Raw genomic sequence first — 16030 nt, forward strand, 5'->3', positions numbered from 1 at the left:
CCAACCACCCTCTTCAGACCGAATTGTAGCCACTTTCTCATAGGGACGCCTTCCCAGCGCTTCAGAGATTAGTACACCAGGCCGAGCCAATGGACCATGTGGGAGCCAAGGATCAAACCACAGAAGAGTCTGCTCACCCGACCGAATCAGGCATCTTGACAGTCCAATCGCCGCCCCCCTAAGAAGAAGTATTTGCCTGAATGTTGATGTGCATTGTGAGGGGACACCCAATGACCAGACAGAGTGACGCCACAGCCAACGATGACGAACAAAACTCACCCAACAGGAAGGGAAATTTGTCGCAATAGACCAGACATGCCTCGTTAAAGCCGCTGAATTCCACTCGGCTAACCTTCTTAACCCCAGCCCCCCCTCCTCCCTTGACTTGCAAACCGAATCCCATGCAACCTTGAACATACCCTTCTGAGCATTCCCCCACCAGAGGAACTTAGCCATGATTCTTTCCATGCTGTGAAGGACACCCTGTGGGATGTGGAAGAAATTTAACCAATAAGATATTGTACCCATAAGGACCGCCTTAATGAGCACCAGCCTTCCCACATATGATAGTGACCTAGCCTTCCACGACCCCAACCTCCCCTCCAACCGAGTGATCAAAGGGGTATAATCCAACGGCCAAAGGGACCTAGAGGCTAGTGGGACCCCTAGGTAACGCACTGGGAGCCCCACCTTTGCGAACCCCAGGGTCTGTGTGAAGAAACTTTCCACCTCCGAAGCACAGTTTGCAAAGAATATCGAAGACTTCCCTTGGTTGATTGTAAGACCAGATAATGCAGAGAACTTCTGGAATTCATCCTTCAACCGAATGACATTGGCCACCGAAGCCCTACCAAACACAAAGAGATCGTCCGCAAAGCAGACGGAGGTGATTCCTGGTTTGTCACAGAACTGATGATACGCAAAGGCCTCCGTTGGATATGACCATGTCACCTCACATGATTTTTTCTTAACTTATCATGTATCAGAGCTACTCCCAAATCAACTCTCATATGATCATTCCTTACTTTGTCCTTTTTAGTTTTGCCACATTCATCTCAACATCCTCGTCTTATTGGCTACACTGAGTTTATCTTTATAATATTTCTTAACCATTCAACACTCCACACCATATATGTAGCCGGTTGTATGTCTGAACTATAACTATTTTTAAAAAAAAATTTAAAAAGAAATCGATCACACACCACCAACTTCATCCATCATATTTTAATTTTGACTGAAACATCATCACTTATTATTATTTTTTTTTTGATTAATCCCATAAACCTAGAATAATTACTTTTGCTTAATACCATTTCAAGGACTAAAATGCCCTCATCATTGGTCATCACTCTGCCAGAAAAACCCTTGCGGTAAAGATCGAATCGTCATTGGCTGATGGCTGAACTCGCCGAAGCGCTTGTAACCGGCGCGTGTCGTCTGCAATGCACCGTTGACACTTTAAAACCTTAATTCTTGCAATCTGCAATCCATAGACGAGACTCGAGAGAGAAACTGGAAGTGTGGAAACGAAGATACAAAAATCCCTACAGCTTGATGATGGACGTGCTCTGAAAGTCATTTCGATCAAATCTCTGCAGTTAACCATCTTAGACGTGAGTCTCCATTAATAAGCTCGTCCAAAGAAACATCAAGAAGTCTTTTTTTTCTCTCTCTTTCTCTACCTGATCCTCTGGCTCGCTCGTCTGTCGTCAGTATATTCGTAGACTGGACCATGGCGGTTCCATTTGTTCGATTCCCGATCGTTCTTTTGGTGCGAATGTTGGGAATAGTGGTTGCCACTCTGGTGCTTATTTGGGCCTTCCACTACAGAGGAGGACTGGCTCTTATATCTGATAACAAAGACCTCATCTTCAATGTTATTTCTCACTCCATCGATATCTCTATGTTTCACTCTATTTCAATTTTTGGTTCAAGCTTGAGCTTTGTCTTTGATTTTATTTTCTGCGGTTTTATTTCACATATTTTATCATAGAATGCTATTGTCTCGATTCAAATTGTGTGTTTGCTTTGTTGATTGATCAAGAGGATTGTAGTGCTTCTCCATTTTTTAGTTGGTAGCAGTAACCTGTCATAGGTGGTAAATTTGATCTTTGTCGATTCCGTCTGTATTGGTTTATATTTTCTGTCCTCTATGTAGATCAGAGCCTTTTTGAAGGGTGGTATTCAATTAGAATTCCACCAGCGGGATCCAGTTTTTTTTTAGGGTCCTGTCCCTGGTCACGGAGAAAGACTACTTGACAAATGATTCGATCACAGCCCTGAGGATGTTGAAGTACATGGAACTGCAAGGGCTTGTCTGTCATCTCCTTGCTCTTTGGTTTGTAGAAGATAGAACACACTTAGGGTCTTAACATGGGAAAGCAGATCTTGCTTTATATGGTTGAATTTCCACTATCAGAATGTGTTTAAGGTTGTTGAGTCATCCTAGATTTAACGGGTAATCAGACAAGTAGGTAATGTCAGCTAATTGTTTTGATCTCCGTAAACTTTACATAAGTTTAGAAGTTGATTTATTTGAGATCGTACTCCTATCTGCTTTTCTGTTCTCAACTTGCATTCGTAACATAGTAATCACTTTCCTTGCAGAACCAGAACACCTAATACGTCTTCTGAAGACCTTTTAGAGGAATGTTTTCAGCTGAATATGGATAATTCATTTTTCACTGTTTTATGCATGGAACTGGTTGGTAGTATTCTTGTTGATAAAGTGCGCCCAATTTTCACACTTATTGTGTGCTGCACCCAAAATCAGTGTGAGCTCTGCATCTGAGTAAATTCTTTCTGAACTTGGAAAGTTGATGGGGATAGGTAGGCTGAACACAAGGGTTCAGATAACTCACCCCTTAACAAGATCCCAAGTAACCCTAAAACCAGAATTAGAGAGATGTATAAAAGTCAAAGTCAAACTTTTAGATAGGGTTCCAAATCTGGTCGAGTGTAGTAAACCAACACTATATCAAATGTCCAAATATAATGATGATCCAAGGGCTAGATTTAAAACAGTGATTAATTCTTCAGAATCTGGTCACAAAAGAACCAGATTTGGGAGATTTTGAATTACTTCAGATCAGAAGATTTGATCCTTCCAACACTAGGATTGAAGGCACCTTAGGGTACGCCTTTAAACCCTGGAATATTACTCCAATCTGTCGGCTCGTTTCCCTTTTATGGGGAATCTCAATTCTGGCCAAAACTCTTAAAAAACAGAGCTGCTTATGAACATATTAATCCACCCAAATCAAAGATTTAATCAAATCACAGCAAGCTCAATCGATGGTAGAAGTAACAGCCACTTACTTGTGTAGAAAACAGAGTATAGAAAGGGTTATGACATTTGATTTCCTACCAATGACCTGGATCAGATTCTCTCCAATCGGTATTGCTTTTCACTGTCTCTCACCGCAAATTTGAATCTCATAGAATAAAGAAAAGGCTCAAGTCAAAATCTCACTAATAAAATTCGTGTACAAGACTGTAGCCCTTTACAAACTTATGTAAAAGACTCAAAAACAAACTCACACACTAAAAAGGAAAGTCTTAAACCAATCCTTAACTAATAAGGTAACATAGATTTACTAGGAAACTAAATAATGAAGGAAACTGACTCAAAACAGGACTGGACTTCAAGAATTCTAATCCAGCCTAACTAAGACACTTAATAACCATTAAAATAAAGAAATAAAGACACTTAACAATTTCGTAGGCCTAGATTCTACCCATGTTATAGGCCCATTAAAGAACACATTGGATCAAAGGCCCAACACATATATAGTCCAACCCAAAACTTATTTTCATTAAAATAAGCCTAATTGTGTTTTATCTGCATCAAAAGTATTCCAACATGGTCCTAGGAAGACTGTGTTGGTGCATTTAGACTAGGATGCATGTTTTCTTTTCTCCATTACCCGGAGGGATCTGTCCAGTTTGTGGAGAACTAATCTTTTCACTGTTATTCTTTGGAATTCTCCCACTTGATGAGAAGCTGTGATTACAGGGTGAAATTCAAGAATTAGGACAGTTAAAAGATAGCCATTTAATTATTCTTGTGTTCATGCTTAGATATTGTATTGATTAACCATTTCATCATTCTTGTGCTCATGCTCAGATATTTTATTGGGTTTCCAATCTGCAAGAGCATATGTCAAGAGGGTTTCAGGTTGTGCTTTCCCATAAAATCTCTGTTAGATACCCAAGATAAGCAGTTTTTAATTGTTATATATTCATGAGTAGCTACAAGTAGGGGGGAGATGTATAGGTATGGGATATAAATTCATTGATTAGTTGCTGATATTTACTTCCATGGCCACTGGCATTTTCCAAATACCACTTTCTGTAGCCAGAGAAGCCTCCCCCTTCCTGCCATTGATGCAATGTGTTTGTTTTTTGAAGGAACATGGTGCCTAGTTTTTCAATGGTAAACAAAGTCATTTTTATCCCTTTTTGTGTGTGTGCGTGTGTGTGTGGGGGGGGGGGGGTTGGTTGGAGTTTATACTTCAGGTATCTGTCTCACAAAAGGTAGTATTGGGATATGCCCTAGTTTCCTTTCAGCGGGATAGTCAATGGTTTTTTACTTTTCACTATTGACGTAGTGTACACATATCCTAACATCCATCCTCTAATGCAAGGGAAAAGTAAAAAAAAACAGTGGGAGTTCATGGTTACACTTGCATTTTTCTTAGCAGCAAAGGGGGGAGGGGTGATAATGAGGATATCTTTCCCTAGTCAACCGGACTCTTAGAAGACAGCACCCTTTTGAGTTTTGGCATTGTCAACGGCCCCGCAGAAAATTTAATAATTATCAATGGCCCCGCATTATCAACGGTTGTGAGGAATGACATGCATAGTTTGGGTCTTTACCAAGTATGACCTCAGATAGAGCCTATTGGAGGGCAAAGATCCATGTTGCCAATTCCATATAGCTGAGATTTTCCTAACTCCCTGGGCTGGGACTGTTTCCTCTTACTCTCATTTTTCTTTTTCACACTTCTCATCTCTTATGTCTTCATTTCTTGCTTTTCTCTGACTTTGATTTGCCAGGATCCATGTAGCCGACCCCATTTAGATGGGTTAAGGCTAGTTTGTTGTTGTTGTTGTATTTGTAGGTTTCTGATAGTTTTTCCTTTATAAACATTATTGGTTCCCTTTTCAAAAACAGGTTATGCTTTCATTAGCTATTAGAAGCATTGGGGCCTCTTTTATCTGTTGAATTTACTTGGTTGGATTGGGGGAAAATATTTTGGGAGGGAAGATGGTCAACCGGCTTCTTAGAAGACAGTACCCTTTTGAGTTTTGACATTATCAATGGTCATGCAGAAAATTTAGTAATTATCTATAGGTTTCTGCTAGTTTTTCCGTTATAGACATTATTGATTTCCTTTTCCAAATCAGGTCATGCTTTATCTCTTAAATTTACTTGGTTGGAATGGAGGAGAATATTTTGGGTGGGTTGGGATGGGTTGTGAGAGTTAGAAACTATAGATGTGTAGATGACTATAGTTTTTTCCATATTATCTACAGCATTGTTGTCAAGGCATCGCCTAGGCATCCAATTGGATTTTCTGGGCCAAGGCAATAACACGTCTTACTTGAAGCAGGAAAGGCAACCGCCTTGGTCACCTGGGTGTTGCCTAAGTGTCGCATGCCTTGGCTGGTCTTGTGGCCTGGGCGGTTGCCTTAGTGTATAGTTTGTTTTCTCCTCTTCTTCTTCCTATGTGTTTTATGATAAACAGCAATTGCATCATATAATTTTTTTTGGATATATATATATATATATTATAGATGGTGTTATTGTGTATGCCAATATTGTTCAACTGCAACATATAAAATTATGGACTATATAGATGATTACCTCTACTATTGTTCAACAGCCCATTTTCTAATGTTATTGTGTATGCCAATTAGCTGATTGGAGGGCAAGGATCCATGTACCGACCCCATTTAGTTGGGATAAGGCTTAGTTGTTGTTGTTGATGTATTGTGTATGCTAATTCACAGTGGAACATATAATATAAATATGCTTATATTATATGAGTTTTCTGACTCTTCACATTGATTTATATTTTATTGTTTATCTTTATGAATATTCTTATATTATATTCAATGTTTTGTTTATTATATGTTGATTTTCTCATATTAGGTCATTATTAGCATTTTATATTATATTGCAGTAATATGGTTTCTATGTTAGTACTAACATAATATATATAACTATAAATTTAAAAATATATATAACACATGCCTATGGCACCTTGATGGGGTGCCATGTCACCCGCCCCTCCACCGCCTTGGGTTGCCTAGGCGCCTTGATAACTATGATCCAGAAGGGCATTTGGTGGTTGTCTTTGTGAAGTGTTAACTTTTATGCTTACGATGAGCTTTCAGCAAGTCTCGTCCTTTTTTTGCACTGTGTTTTGATTTTATATTTCCCGATTTTTGTAACTCCAGCAAGCCTTGTGATTAGTGGTTTTTTGTATGCCAATTTGAGTTAATTAAGGAGATGAAATCATATAGTAAAATGAAAAAAAAGTGTCTTTTCTTATATATAGATGTTAATGAATGGAAATGACATTTTTTGTTATGAGGGGAGGGAGTAACATTTTTTTATTGACAATTATTGTAGAGCTTATTGTTTATGTATCCCTGTAGGTCCATCCTGTACTAATGGTGATTGGGCTCATACTTTTGAACGGTGAAGGTAAGGGTAATTTGTTTCTGATTTGGCATAATGGACTGGTAATTTAAATATTTTAGTTCATTGTATTACATGTAGGTCCTTGGTTGTAGTCTGGCAAAGACTAATCATTGTATGAACTTGAAATGTCTCAACTGCATTTTGGATATTATAAACCTGTTAGTAATATGATTCTGTACAATGCATGCTTCAAAGTATATCCAGGTTTTTGGCTGAGGTCATGTAGAAAGAACTATTGGATCAATTGGCAACCTAAGGGGGTGAATTGGGCGATGCAGAATGATGTGACCAAATAAAAACTTCACTATCTAAAACAAAAGATTAATGTAAATGTTTTAGAGTGGATCGGCCTCTTGCCTACAGTTGAGAGAAGGTGGGGGTGGGGGGGAGAATGAGTACACAATAAGATTTAGAGTGGTTCAGCCTCTTGCCTACATCCACTACAACCGATACCCACACACACGGACTTTCCACCATGGACCAATTTCAAAATGTCATTGATCAAGCTTTCTCACAATAAACCCAAGTGTTTCTCCGGGCTCACTCTCAAACCCAAGTAGTTTTGCGGACAACTACTCACAACCCTTACAATAGAGATTCCCGAATCTTCTACAACAACTCTCTTTCAAGAGTCTTTGAGTGGTTCCTTTCAAATTACAATAATGGCTTAATAGCTGAATTTAAGAGTAAAAGCACAAGACCTTACAAGGTAAGATATGCAAGTTGAAAGCACAATAATGATTCTCACAAATAAGCTCTATGACCTAAGAAATGATTTACCAATTGAGTGCTCAAAGGTCTGTAGAAACTCTCCCAACCTTTTAAATAGAGGTCAAGGAATGGCCAAGAGAATGTCCAGAAAGTCTCCAATGGCTCTAAATTTAGCCAAGTCGGCCAACCACCCCCAACCCCCTTGGGACTAGCCGTTATAGAGAATGACCGTTTTATTTCTGTTAATAGTAGTCGGGTGATGGCCGGTTGATCAGTACACAATGCGGGGTATGTTAACCGTCCATCCGTCTCCTTGTTCATTTTGGGCTGGTCTCGGGTAACACCGTCCTGACAGTTGGTCGGGACATTGTCCGGGTTGAATTTTTGGGCCTGAACTGCCTAACTCTTTGGCATTTGACCTCCCATAGGTGTTGGTCAGTTTGTGTAGTCTAATATACCAATTAAGTCTAAGTGTTCCCTTATGGTGATTTACCCAATCCCCAAACTTATGTTATTCCAGTTAAGGTCTTTTAGGGACTTAGAAGACCAAGTCCAAATGGGTCTAGGAGCCTAAGTGAGGATCACCTTACAACTTTGGAAAATTACAAGAATATTACAAGTTGAAACTAGAATTCCCAAGTCTTTAATTTGCCAAGTGACATGTGTCAGGTTGAGCTCTTGACGCATTCTTTAATGGTTTTACTGAAGGAAGCTTGAATCTTCAATTTGGCTTCTCATCTTCATGCTGTTGATGGGCTTATAATGGTGGCTCAGGATCTTCCAATACGTTGCCACGTCATGCCGTACATGGACTTAATAAATGTCTTGATCTTCAATTTGTGTAGACATTTCATGCCAACGATGGGCTTATTGAAGCGGCTTATGATCTTCCAGTGAATGTACCACTTCATGCCATGGATGGTGTTGATCAAATTTGAGTCTTCCAATTTGATGTAGCTTGACATCACTCCTTCCACTTGCTTTGGCAGAATTCCTGCACACTTTGGAGAATTGGGGCTTAAGAGGGTTATAAGATAAGCTAATTCAATTAATCTTTTTCACAAGCAAACAAAAGTTAGAATCACTAAAAACATTTATTTCTATAATGTCTCAACAAGAACTTCACGTGGTTTATGTTGATGTCGAGAAAGCATTGACAGGGTAAATTACTACTTCGAGAGATCATGTGCTGGATCTTGGATAAGATCCATCTGCCTGTGAACATGCACTAGTGTATAAATTCTGATGTTATGGGAATTATGCTTTGTATATAGTATATTTTTCGCAGTTTTAGTGATAAAGCCTCAAGCATTCAGCATCTTGGCCAATCAATTTCCCATGGAATTTTGCTATGGTTGGGAGACTCCTTGGATCATGTTTTTTCTTCTCCTGTCCTATTATTATTATCCCCTTCCATAGATTGATGTGAATATCAGGTATATTGAGTTAGTTTCCTCTTCATTTATTGTTTTGTCCCCATTACATCCACAAGTTTTGGACTTTGGGTGCCAATAGGTCAGTGTCTGAGACAGATAGAGCTTCACCATTGTTCCATATAGTCATGTGCCTGGATGATGAGCAAGGATCATCCCCAGATCATGTCTAGATCTTGTAAATACTAAAGGCTACTAATTTACTTCCACAGAGGATTGGTATCTGGCACATTTTCAGAGCTTTAATTGGGCCAACAAATATCAATCTATATGTTTCATGAGATGTTATGCTTTTGTTCTGTTCCCGTGATTTCTGTATGATGTGGATCCACTTTGCATTCCCAATTTCCAATACTCAGCTTTCGTAGTTCAGAATTTTTTTTTTCCGCAGGGGGGGGGGGGGTTTGTTATTGTTGAACAGAGTTCCTGCCTTGCTAATATTATTGGGGGAAAAGTGCCTCACTATTTTTCTTCTCCGTAAACTGGCTTTAAATTCATTCCATGATGTCAGATGCAGCAGGTCCTTAATTTTTGTTCCTTCTATGTAACATTTCTGATTCACTTTTGCTCAGAAAGGAATTTTCTTGGGGGGAAAAAAGGGGATGAAATGTAGGGTGTCTTACTTTGTTTGCTACTTTTAAAATGTGGCTTCTACTCAGAACTCAGAAGTGGTATAAATGGAATTTTTGAGTGTTGTATTTTCTGAAATTTGTATATCAACTTGGTTTCTGGAAATTTCTCAAGCCCTGTACTTGTCACCGCAGCCATGCTAGCTTACAAGACAGTCTCAGGAACAAAAGGTTTCAGAAAAGCAGTGCACCTTACACTGCAATCTCTTGCATTCTGTTTGAGTGTTATTGGTGTCTGGGCTGCTTTGAAATTTCACAATGATAAGGGCATTGACAACTTCTACAGTCTACATTCATGGCTGGGTCTAGCCTGTCTATTCCTATTTGGAATCCAGGTCCACTTCTCAAATTCTTTAATTTTCTTTTCCATATGTTATGTTCTTTTACTTGAGCATAATTGGGTGTAACTCAATATATTGAACTGTTTGCAAATGATTTTCTGGCACAGTGGGGCACTGGATTTGCAACATTTTGGTATCCTGGCGGTTCAAGAAACAACAGAACTGCATTGCTACCATGGCATGTATTCTTTGGGGTTTACATATATGCCCTTGCTATCGCTACTGTTACTACAGGCATCTTGGAGAAGGCAACATTCCTTCAAAGCAACAAAGTGATATCACGCTATTCGACTGAGGCTATGTTAATAAACTCTTTAGGTATCTCAATAGTTGTTCTGGGAGGTCTAGTTGTTCTTGCTCTCATTACTCCTACAGTTAATAAAGGTGATGCCTACAGACCAATGGAATAGGCAAGCGTCAAATTGTTCATTTGCTTTACTGTTGTACATTTGTTGCGTTTGAATCATACTCCCAATTTGTAATGAGAGATTAAATCGGAATTAAAATCTTTTTTTCATTGTAGCAATTTATGTTCAACTTTTTGATGCTATCGTATCTTAAAAAAGATCTAGCAATAATTCTGAAATGCTTCATATCTTGAGGAAAGGGGGGGGGGGGGGAGAGGAGGGAACAACCAAATGCAGCCTTGAAGGAAGATTTTGTGGGCTTGTGGGAGAATAGGCTACCATCAACATGTTTTTTAGTTTGCTACCAATGGTTATTTTGTGCCAAATTGCTGTAGGCTTTGTGTATATCTATGTTGTCGCCTGATCATATGTAATTTTTTAATTTTGGATGAGAATAAAAGTAAAATTAACTAGATAAAAAGTAAGCACATCATCCTCAACAGTTATAGATAACCTGTATACTTGGGCTAATAGCTAATTTACTACAAAGATCCTATAATCATAGATTAACTTACAATGCAATTAGAAATTGTATGCACAAGCAATTCTTAACACGCTTTTGTGTGTGTGTTAGGGGGTTGGGGTGGTTTGGTTTGGACAAAACAATTGAGATGGTTAACCAAATTTGACTTATCCAAGGAGTACTCCTTCTATCGAACTACTAGAGTGACCAAAACAAGAGCATCCCAGTGCACGAGGCCCTAGCTACTGCAGTGTATGAGTGGGGTAAATGAATGTACGCCTTACACCTGCTTTGCGTAGAGGGTGTTTACTACGTGTTTTGAACCCGCAATCTGATGGTTGCCCAAAAAAACAAACACCTGATGGTTGCAAGTGTAACTTAACTATTATGCCAAGGCTCGCCCACTAAACTACTAGAGTGACCAACATTAGCACATGGTATAAATAAGTAGTCCTAGAAATGACTTGAAAATATCCACCATTCCCCCCTCATCTTGAATGTTAAACCCTTAAACCCCTCCCCTCTCCCCTCTCCCCCCCTAAAAAAGTGAAAAAGAAAAAAACCTCCTTTACACCTCCCAAAAGAGGGAAGAGATCTCTACACAAGCATCTGAGCCAATGGGGGAGTATGCCTGGCTATGTATCTAGGGGCAGAGGCATCATTTCATGGTGCTCTATGAGAGACCTTAGGAAACACCACCAAGTAGGGATCTTTTTCCCCCAAAAAAATAACATTTAAAAGAAAGTTGAGATACAAATGCAGACTCACCTAATTTGGGGTTCTTTTAATGGGGAAACTATTATGTTGATCCAACTTAAGACTGATTGATCAACTCATGAAAAGAGAGTAAATGTTGCAGAGTTGAGGAAACAAACAAAAAATGGGATAAAGAAGAGGGATGCTCACAAAAATAAATTTGTAGTTTTCTGTCGGGAGTGTGACCTACACCAGCACTCCCATGTGTCTATCTCTCTCCTCATCAAAACAAGGGGGCATAGGTGTCTTTTCATATGGGAGGAGAGAGATAGACTCAAGATGACCCCACTAACAGTTGTTAATGGATGAAGAGGGACTTGCAACAATATCAAAGAAAAACAAACACAAAGCATATGGAAATGGAATGGCACCACCTTTGAGTTTTTCTTCACTAATAGTGAAGAGGTTTTAGCAATTAGGTTTTTTTTTTCAAAGAAAAATATTACAATAGCGATTAGGGTTTTTTTTTCCTTTCCTCTTCTTTCCGCCACAGTGTACTGCGCGAGATTGCTTCCGTCCGTCGCCATGCGTGTTTTATCTCCGCCATTGTACGTGTTTCTATCCGCCTATAGTGCGTGTTTTTTCTCTATCTCCTCCTCAGCCTTTCCGCCATGGTCATCGGCCTCACCATTGAAGAAGATACCGTCGACGATGACGATGCCAATGATGGAAAGCCTGCCTGGGGACAGTGGTCATCACCCTCTGTGGCCATCTCCCTTCCGACAATGGTGGAAGCGTAGCATCGACAATAGCTCCCTTGTGATGCATATGGCATTTGCCTGTTGTGCGAGAAACAACCTGCAGATGATGATACGCTCCTCAGCAACTCCTGCGTAACTCCATGGCAGTTCAGCTGCCTTCCCGTTCGCCTTGAAACCCTTCCCTCTGCTACTCAATGGGACTGTCCAGATTGTGTTTCGACCGTTGATGATATTCCGGCACCGATCGTTAGAATTTTTTTTGCATCCGGCGAGTCTGCAACTCCCAGCAAACTGACCTATGTGTTTCAAACTATCGAAGTTGCTGAATCCCTGAAGAAGCAAGAGAAGGCCAAGAATCGGCAGGAGCCCATGTCCAAAAGCTCGCCACACCTTCCACTCCCTCTCTGCCCTGCTTCCATCTTGGCTACCACCGACGTTACCGTCAGCCATATCCTTGGCCCTTCCCCTTCCCCTCTCTTGAAGTCCCCAACGATGTGGGTATTGGGATTTTTTGCCATTGTCGGCAAACGATTTATTTTGGTGGGATCCAAATACTGGTTTTAGACTTTTAGTCTTTGGGTTCTATGTGGAAAACATCAAGGAGCTAGCGGAGGGTTTTTCTTTTCTTTTTATTTGTGTTCTTGCAGGTGAAGCAAACTCTGATGTTGATGGCACCATGGTTATTGTCGGCTCGGATGATCCAACGGCCGTTCAACCTCCACCAACCACCTCATGTTGCCTGACGATGCTCCACTCACCGATCCAACAGATCCTTGCAGATTTGTTCGAAAGTAGGCTGTGGCAGCAACTCTGATGGTCTTCTTGCGGTCAATCGAAATTCCACTCACCGATCTATCAGACCTTTGTCTATCCAGCATGTCTGTGTGAAAGTAGGTTGTGGCAATATGTCAGCACGCGTGGGCAGTGTGGATCTGTTACTTTCGGCACATATGGTGACCCCTTTATTGGAACACTCGTGCATGCGCTTAAACTTAGCTGTGTTTACAGCCTGTTCTCTACGGAAGTGTTTGTGAACCAACCCCTAACCTGGATGACCCAGTCAATGGCATGTCAGATCGGGCCAATTTCCACTCCTTGGTTTTGGATATCGTATATCCATACCTTGTGTTTATCATGTTATCTATCAATTTTATGTATTCTGTTTTTCTTTGTTTGGCGTTGGGTGCGCATGAATGAATAGCCTTTCTTTCTACCAAAAAAAAAAAGAGAGGCTCATGGGAGTGTTGGCATAGGCCACACTCCCGGACAGATTTCTTTTTCCCAAAATAAATATAGGAGAAAAGTTTCATGTACGACCGTGCATGGTGCATGGTGCATGCTTGTACTTAAACCCTTAGATGGAGACAAACTCCCATGTAATACCAAAACCCACCCCTATAGGACAAACCACACTATTGACAAAGGGGTGATTGCACACAAAAATCAGACCATAAATATATATGATAAAAGGAGAAAATTTTCTTTCACCGTGTGGGAAGCGTTCAGCCAACATCCTAAGGTCCTAAAATATTCCCCTATTTATGAATAATCGAATATGCCCCCACTGTTGCACGATACCCTCTCTTAAGGATGTCAACAGATATTCGAGAATCCGTATTCGATCCGCGTTCGTATCCTTTTAGGAGCATCCGAATTTGTCCGAAACTAATCGGATACGAATATGATAATCCCCCTATCTGACCGATTATTATCCGATTCGTTTAGCAATCTGACGATAATAAAAATGTTTGAAATATATCTTTGTGTCTGTCTATCCTTTTAAGTTACCTTATTGGATTTTGTTTTATTTTTATAATTTTATAAGATTAGATAATCGGATTCTTTTTCTAGATTTTCTATTGGTTTATATATGTTGTTTTATGCAATGTGATACATGGACATATCTATTAAAATAAAGGGTTAATTACACGTCACCCCCTCTATAGTAACGGTGTTAGTCTGCTGTTAGTTATTGGTGTGAAATGACTATTTTACCTTTGTACTAAAACATTAGAATTAAATTTATAATACTACCCTTCCTTCATCTTCAACATTGGTCAAGGGTAGTTTAGGGATTTAAATTTATTTAACTGGCTAACATCATCACTTAATAGCATAAAACTAACGGTAGGGACAAATTTATCATATTGGGGTCTAAACTAGGGGGCGATTTGAGTTTTTTCAAAAACCAGGGGGTGACCTGAGTTTCGCTTGAAAATGAGGGGGTGACGTGTAATTTATCCTAAAATAAATACAAGATAAAATCAGAAGTAATAAACGTAAGAAAATCTACGACTTAGAAGAGTAGAAGAAATGATAGTTGCTGAACTCTCAAGTCTCAACCCTAACCCTAAAAAAAATATGGTAAAGATGTCAACGGATAGTTGAAAATTCATATTCGATCCACGTTCATATCCATTTTGGATAATCCGTATTAAAAAAATCACTATCCGAAAACTATCTGAATTCGTCTGAAAACCGATAGGATATTATCTGAATCCATCCAAAAACCAATAGGATATTATCTAGGGGTGTAAATGAATAGCCGAAATCCGTTTTCGTATCCGTTTAGCACTATCCAAATCAGTCCGAAAGCTAAACGGATGCGGATACGGATAGGCTATAGCTATCTGAAAAGCTATATTTACATGTAAATGGATAAAATATCCGATCCGTATCCGTGTCCGTATCCGTTTAGCACTATCCGAATCCGTCCGATAGCTAATCGGATGCGGATGCAGATATAGTATTGTCCGAGCCGAATCCGATCCATTTACAACCCTAATATTAGCCAAATCCATCCAAATATAATCTGATACGAATATGATAATTCCACTATCCGACCGAATTTGATCCGTTTACATCCTTACCCTCCTTACCCTCTCTCATCCATCCAAAAACCATGGTTAAGGGATTACCCTTCACCATGGCTCAAGGAAAACTCGACCGTATGATGAAATATAAATAAGTCATTTGTTTTATTAACTCAATCAACTTTTCTTGACAAGCATGATTTTCTTTCATTAAGTCAAACTTACTATTACATATTTTTTTCATATGAACTTATTATTGCATACTTGACAATAGAAAACGTTTCTTACCAAAGCAAAAAATAATAATAAAACGTTGCATATTATGCACGCAATAAACCAAAAAATGCATATAATAGAGCACCCCTTGGATTGACACACTGCAGGGGTAAATGGGTAAAAGAAACATGGTGGTAATTTTGCATGGTTGAAGCACATCCATAAATTTTTTTGTTGGGCACGAGATAGTTGCACGTGGCCCCTACACTAGTGCGGAAGCTAATGAGAATACACAGAGGGGCATCAATATAGATGGGATATTTGACTTCATAGGGGTGGGTGGTAATTTTGCATGTTTCTATGTTTGGACGCTTGGTCTATCGTGTGCATAATGGTGCTTTCTAAGTAGTAGACAATATGAACGTTGGACCTTGTTTTCCGTTGTATGCGTAAACCCTATACAGGGCCCTTTCTAGATCTTCCGGCCCACTATCGACAAATGTTGTTACCCCAGACCCTACCTACAAGGCCCCACCCGTCCAACCTTCTCTTCCACAGACTGGGCTAGATCACGTTGAGGAGAATACCAACCCACATCCATCCCATGCAACCACCCAAAACTGAAAAGGAGATAAGGCCAAGGTAGTACCTCCGATGCAATAACCCAGGAACAAAGAACCCAATCGACTCAACATTTTTTATCGATTGGCCCCTCGGCGACTGGGGGTTATCAGTCCCCACAAGGACTATGAAAATTATGAGTTGGAACTATCAGGGTCTGGGGAGATCCCTGACAGTCCATACACTGTAATCTCTCCAAAGCTAACCATCCTGATTTTATATTTCTC

At 39.8% G+C, this 16030-nt stretch overlaps 1 protein-coding gene across 1 annotated transcript; it reads left to right on the forward strand.

The window, feature by feature from the left end:
* The first annotated feature begins 1534 nt into the window (after positions 1-1534).
* Positions 1535-10346, forward strand: LOC122666169 (transmembrane ascorbate ferrireductase 2). Its single transcript, XM_043862302.1, has 4 exons — positions 1535-1876; positions 6667-6715; positions 9621-9820; positions 9934-10346. The coding sequence occupies exons 1-4, from the start codon at positions 1733-1735 to the stop codon at positions 10234-10236; spliced, it is 696 nt and encodes a 231-aa protein (XP_043718237.1). The 5' UTR covers positions 1535-1732; the 3' UTR covers positions 10237-10346.
* The last annotated feature ends 5684 nt before the right edge of the window (positions 10347-16030 follow it).

The sequence above is a fragment of the Telopea speciosissima genome, chromosome 6, assembly GCF_018873765.1.
Source record: "Telopea speciosissima isolate NSW1024214 ecotype Mountain lineage chromosome 6, Tspe_v1, whole genome shotgun sequence".
In the NCBI taxonomy this organism is placed as follows: domain Eukaryota; kingdom Viridiplantae; phylum Streptophyta; class Magnoliopsida; order Proteales; family Proteaceae; genus Telopea; species Telopea speciosissima.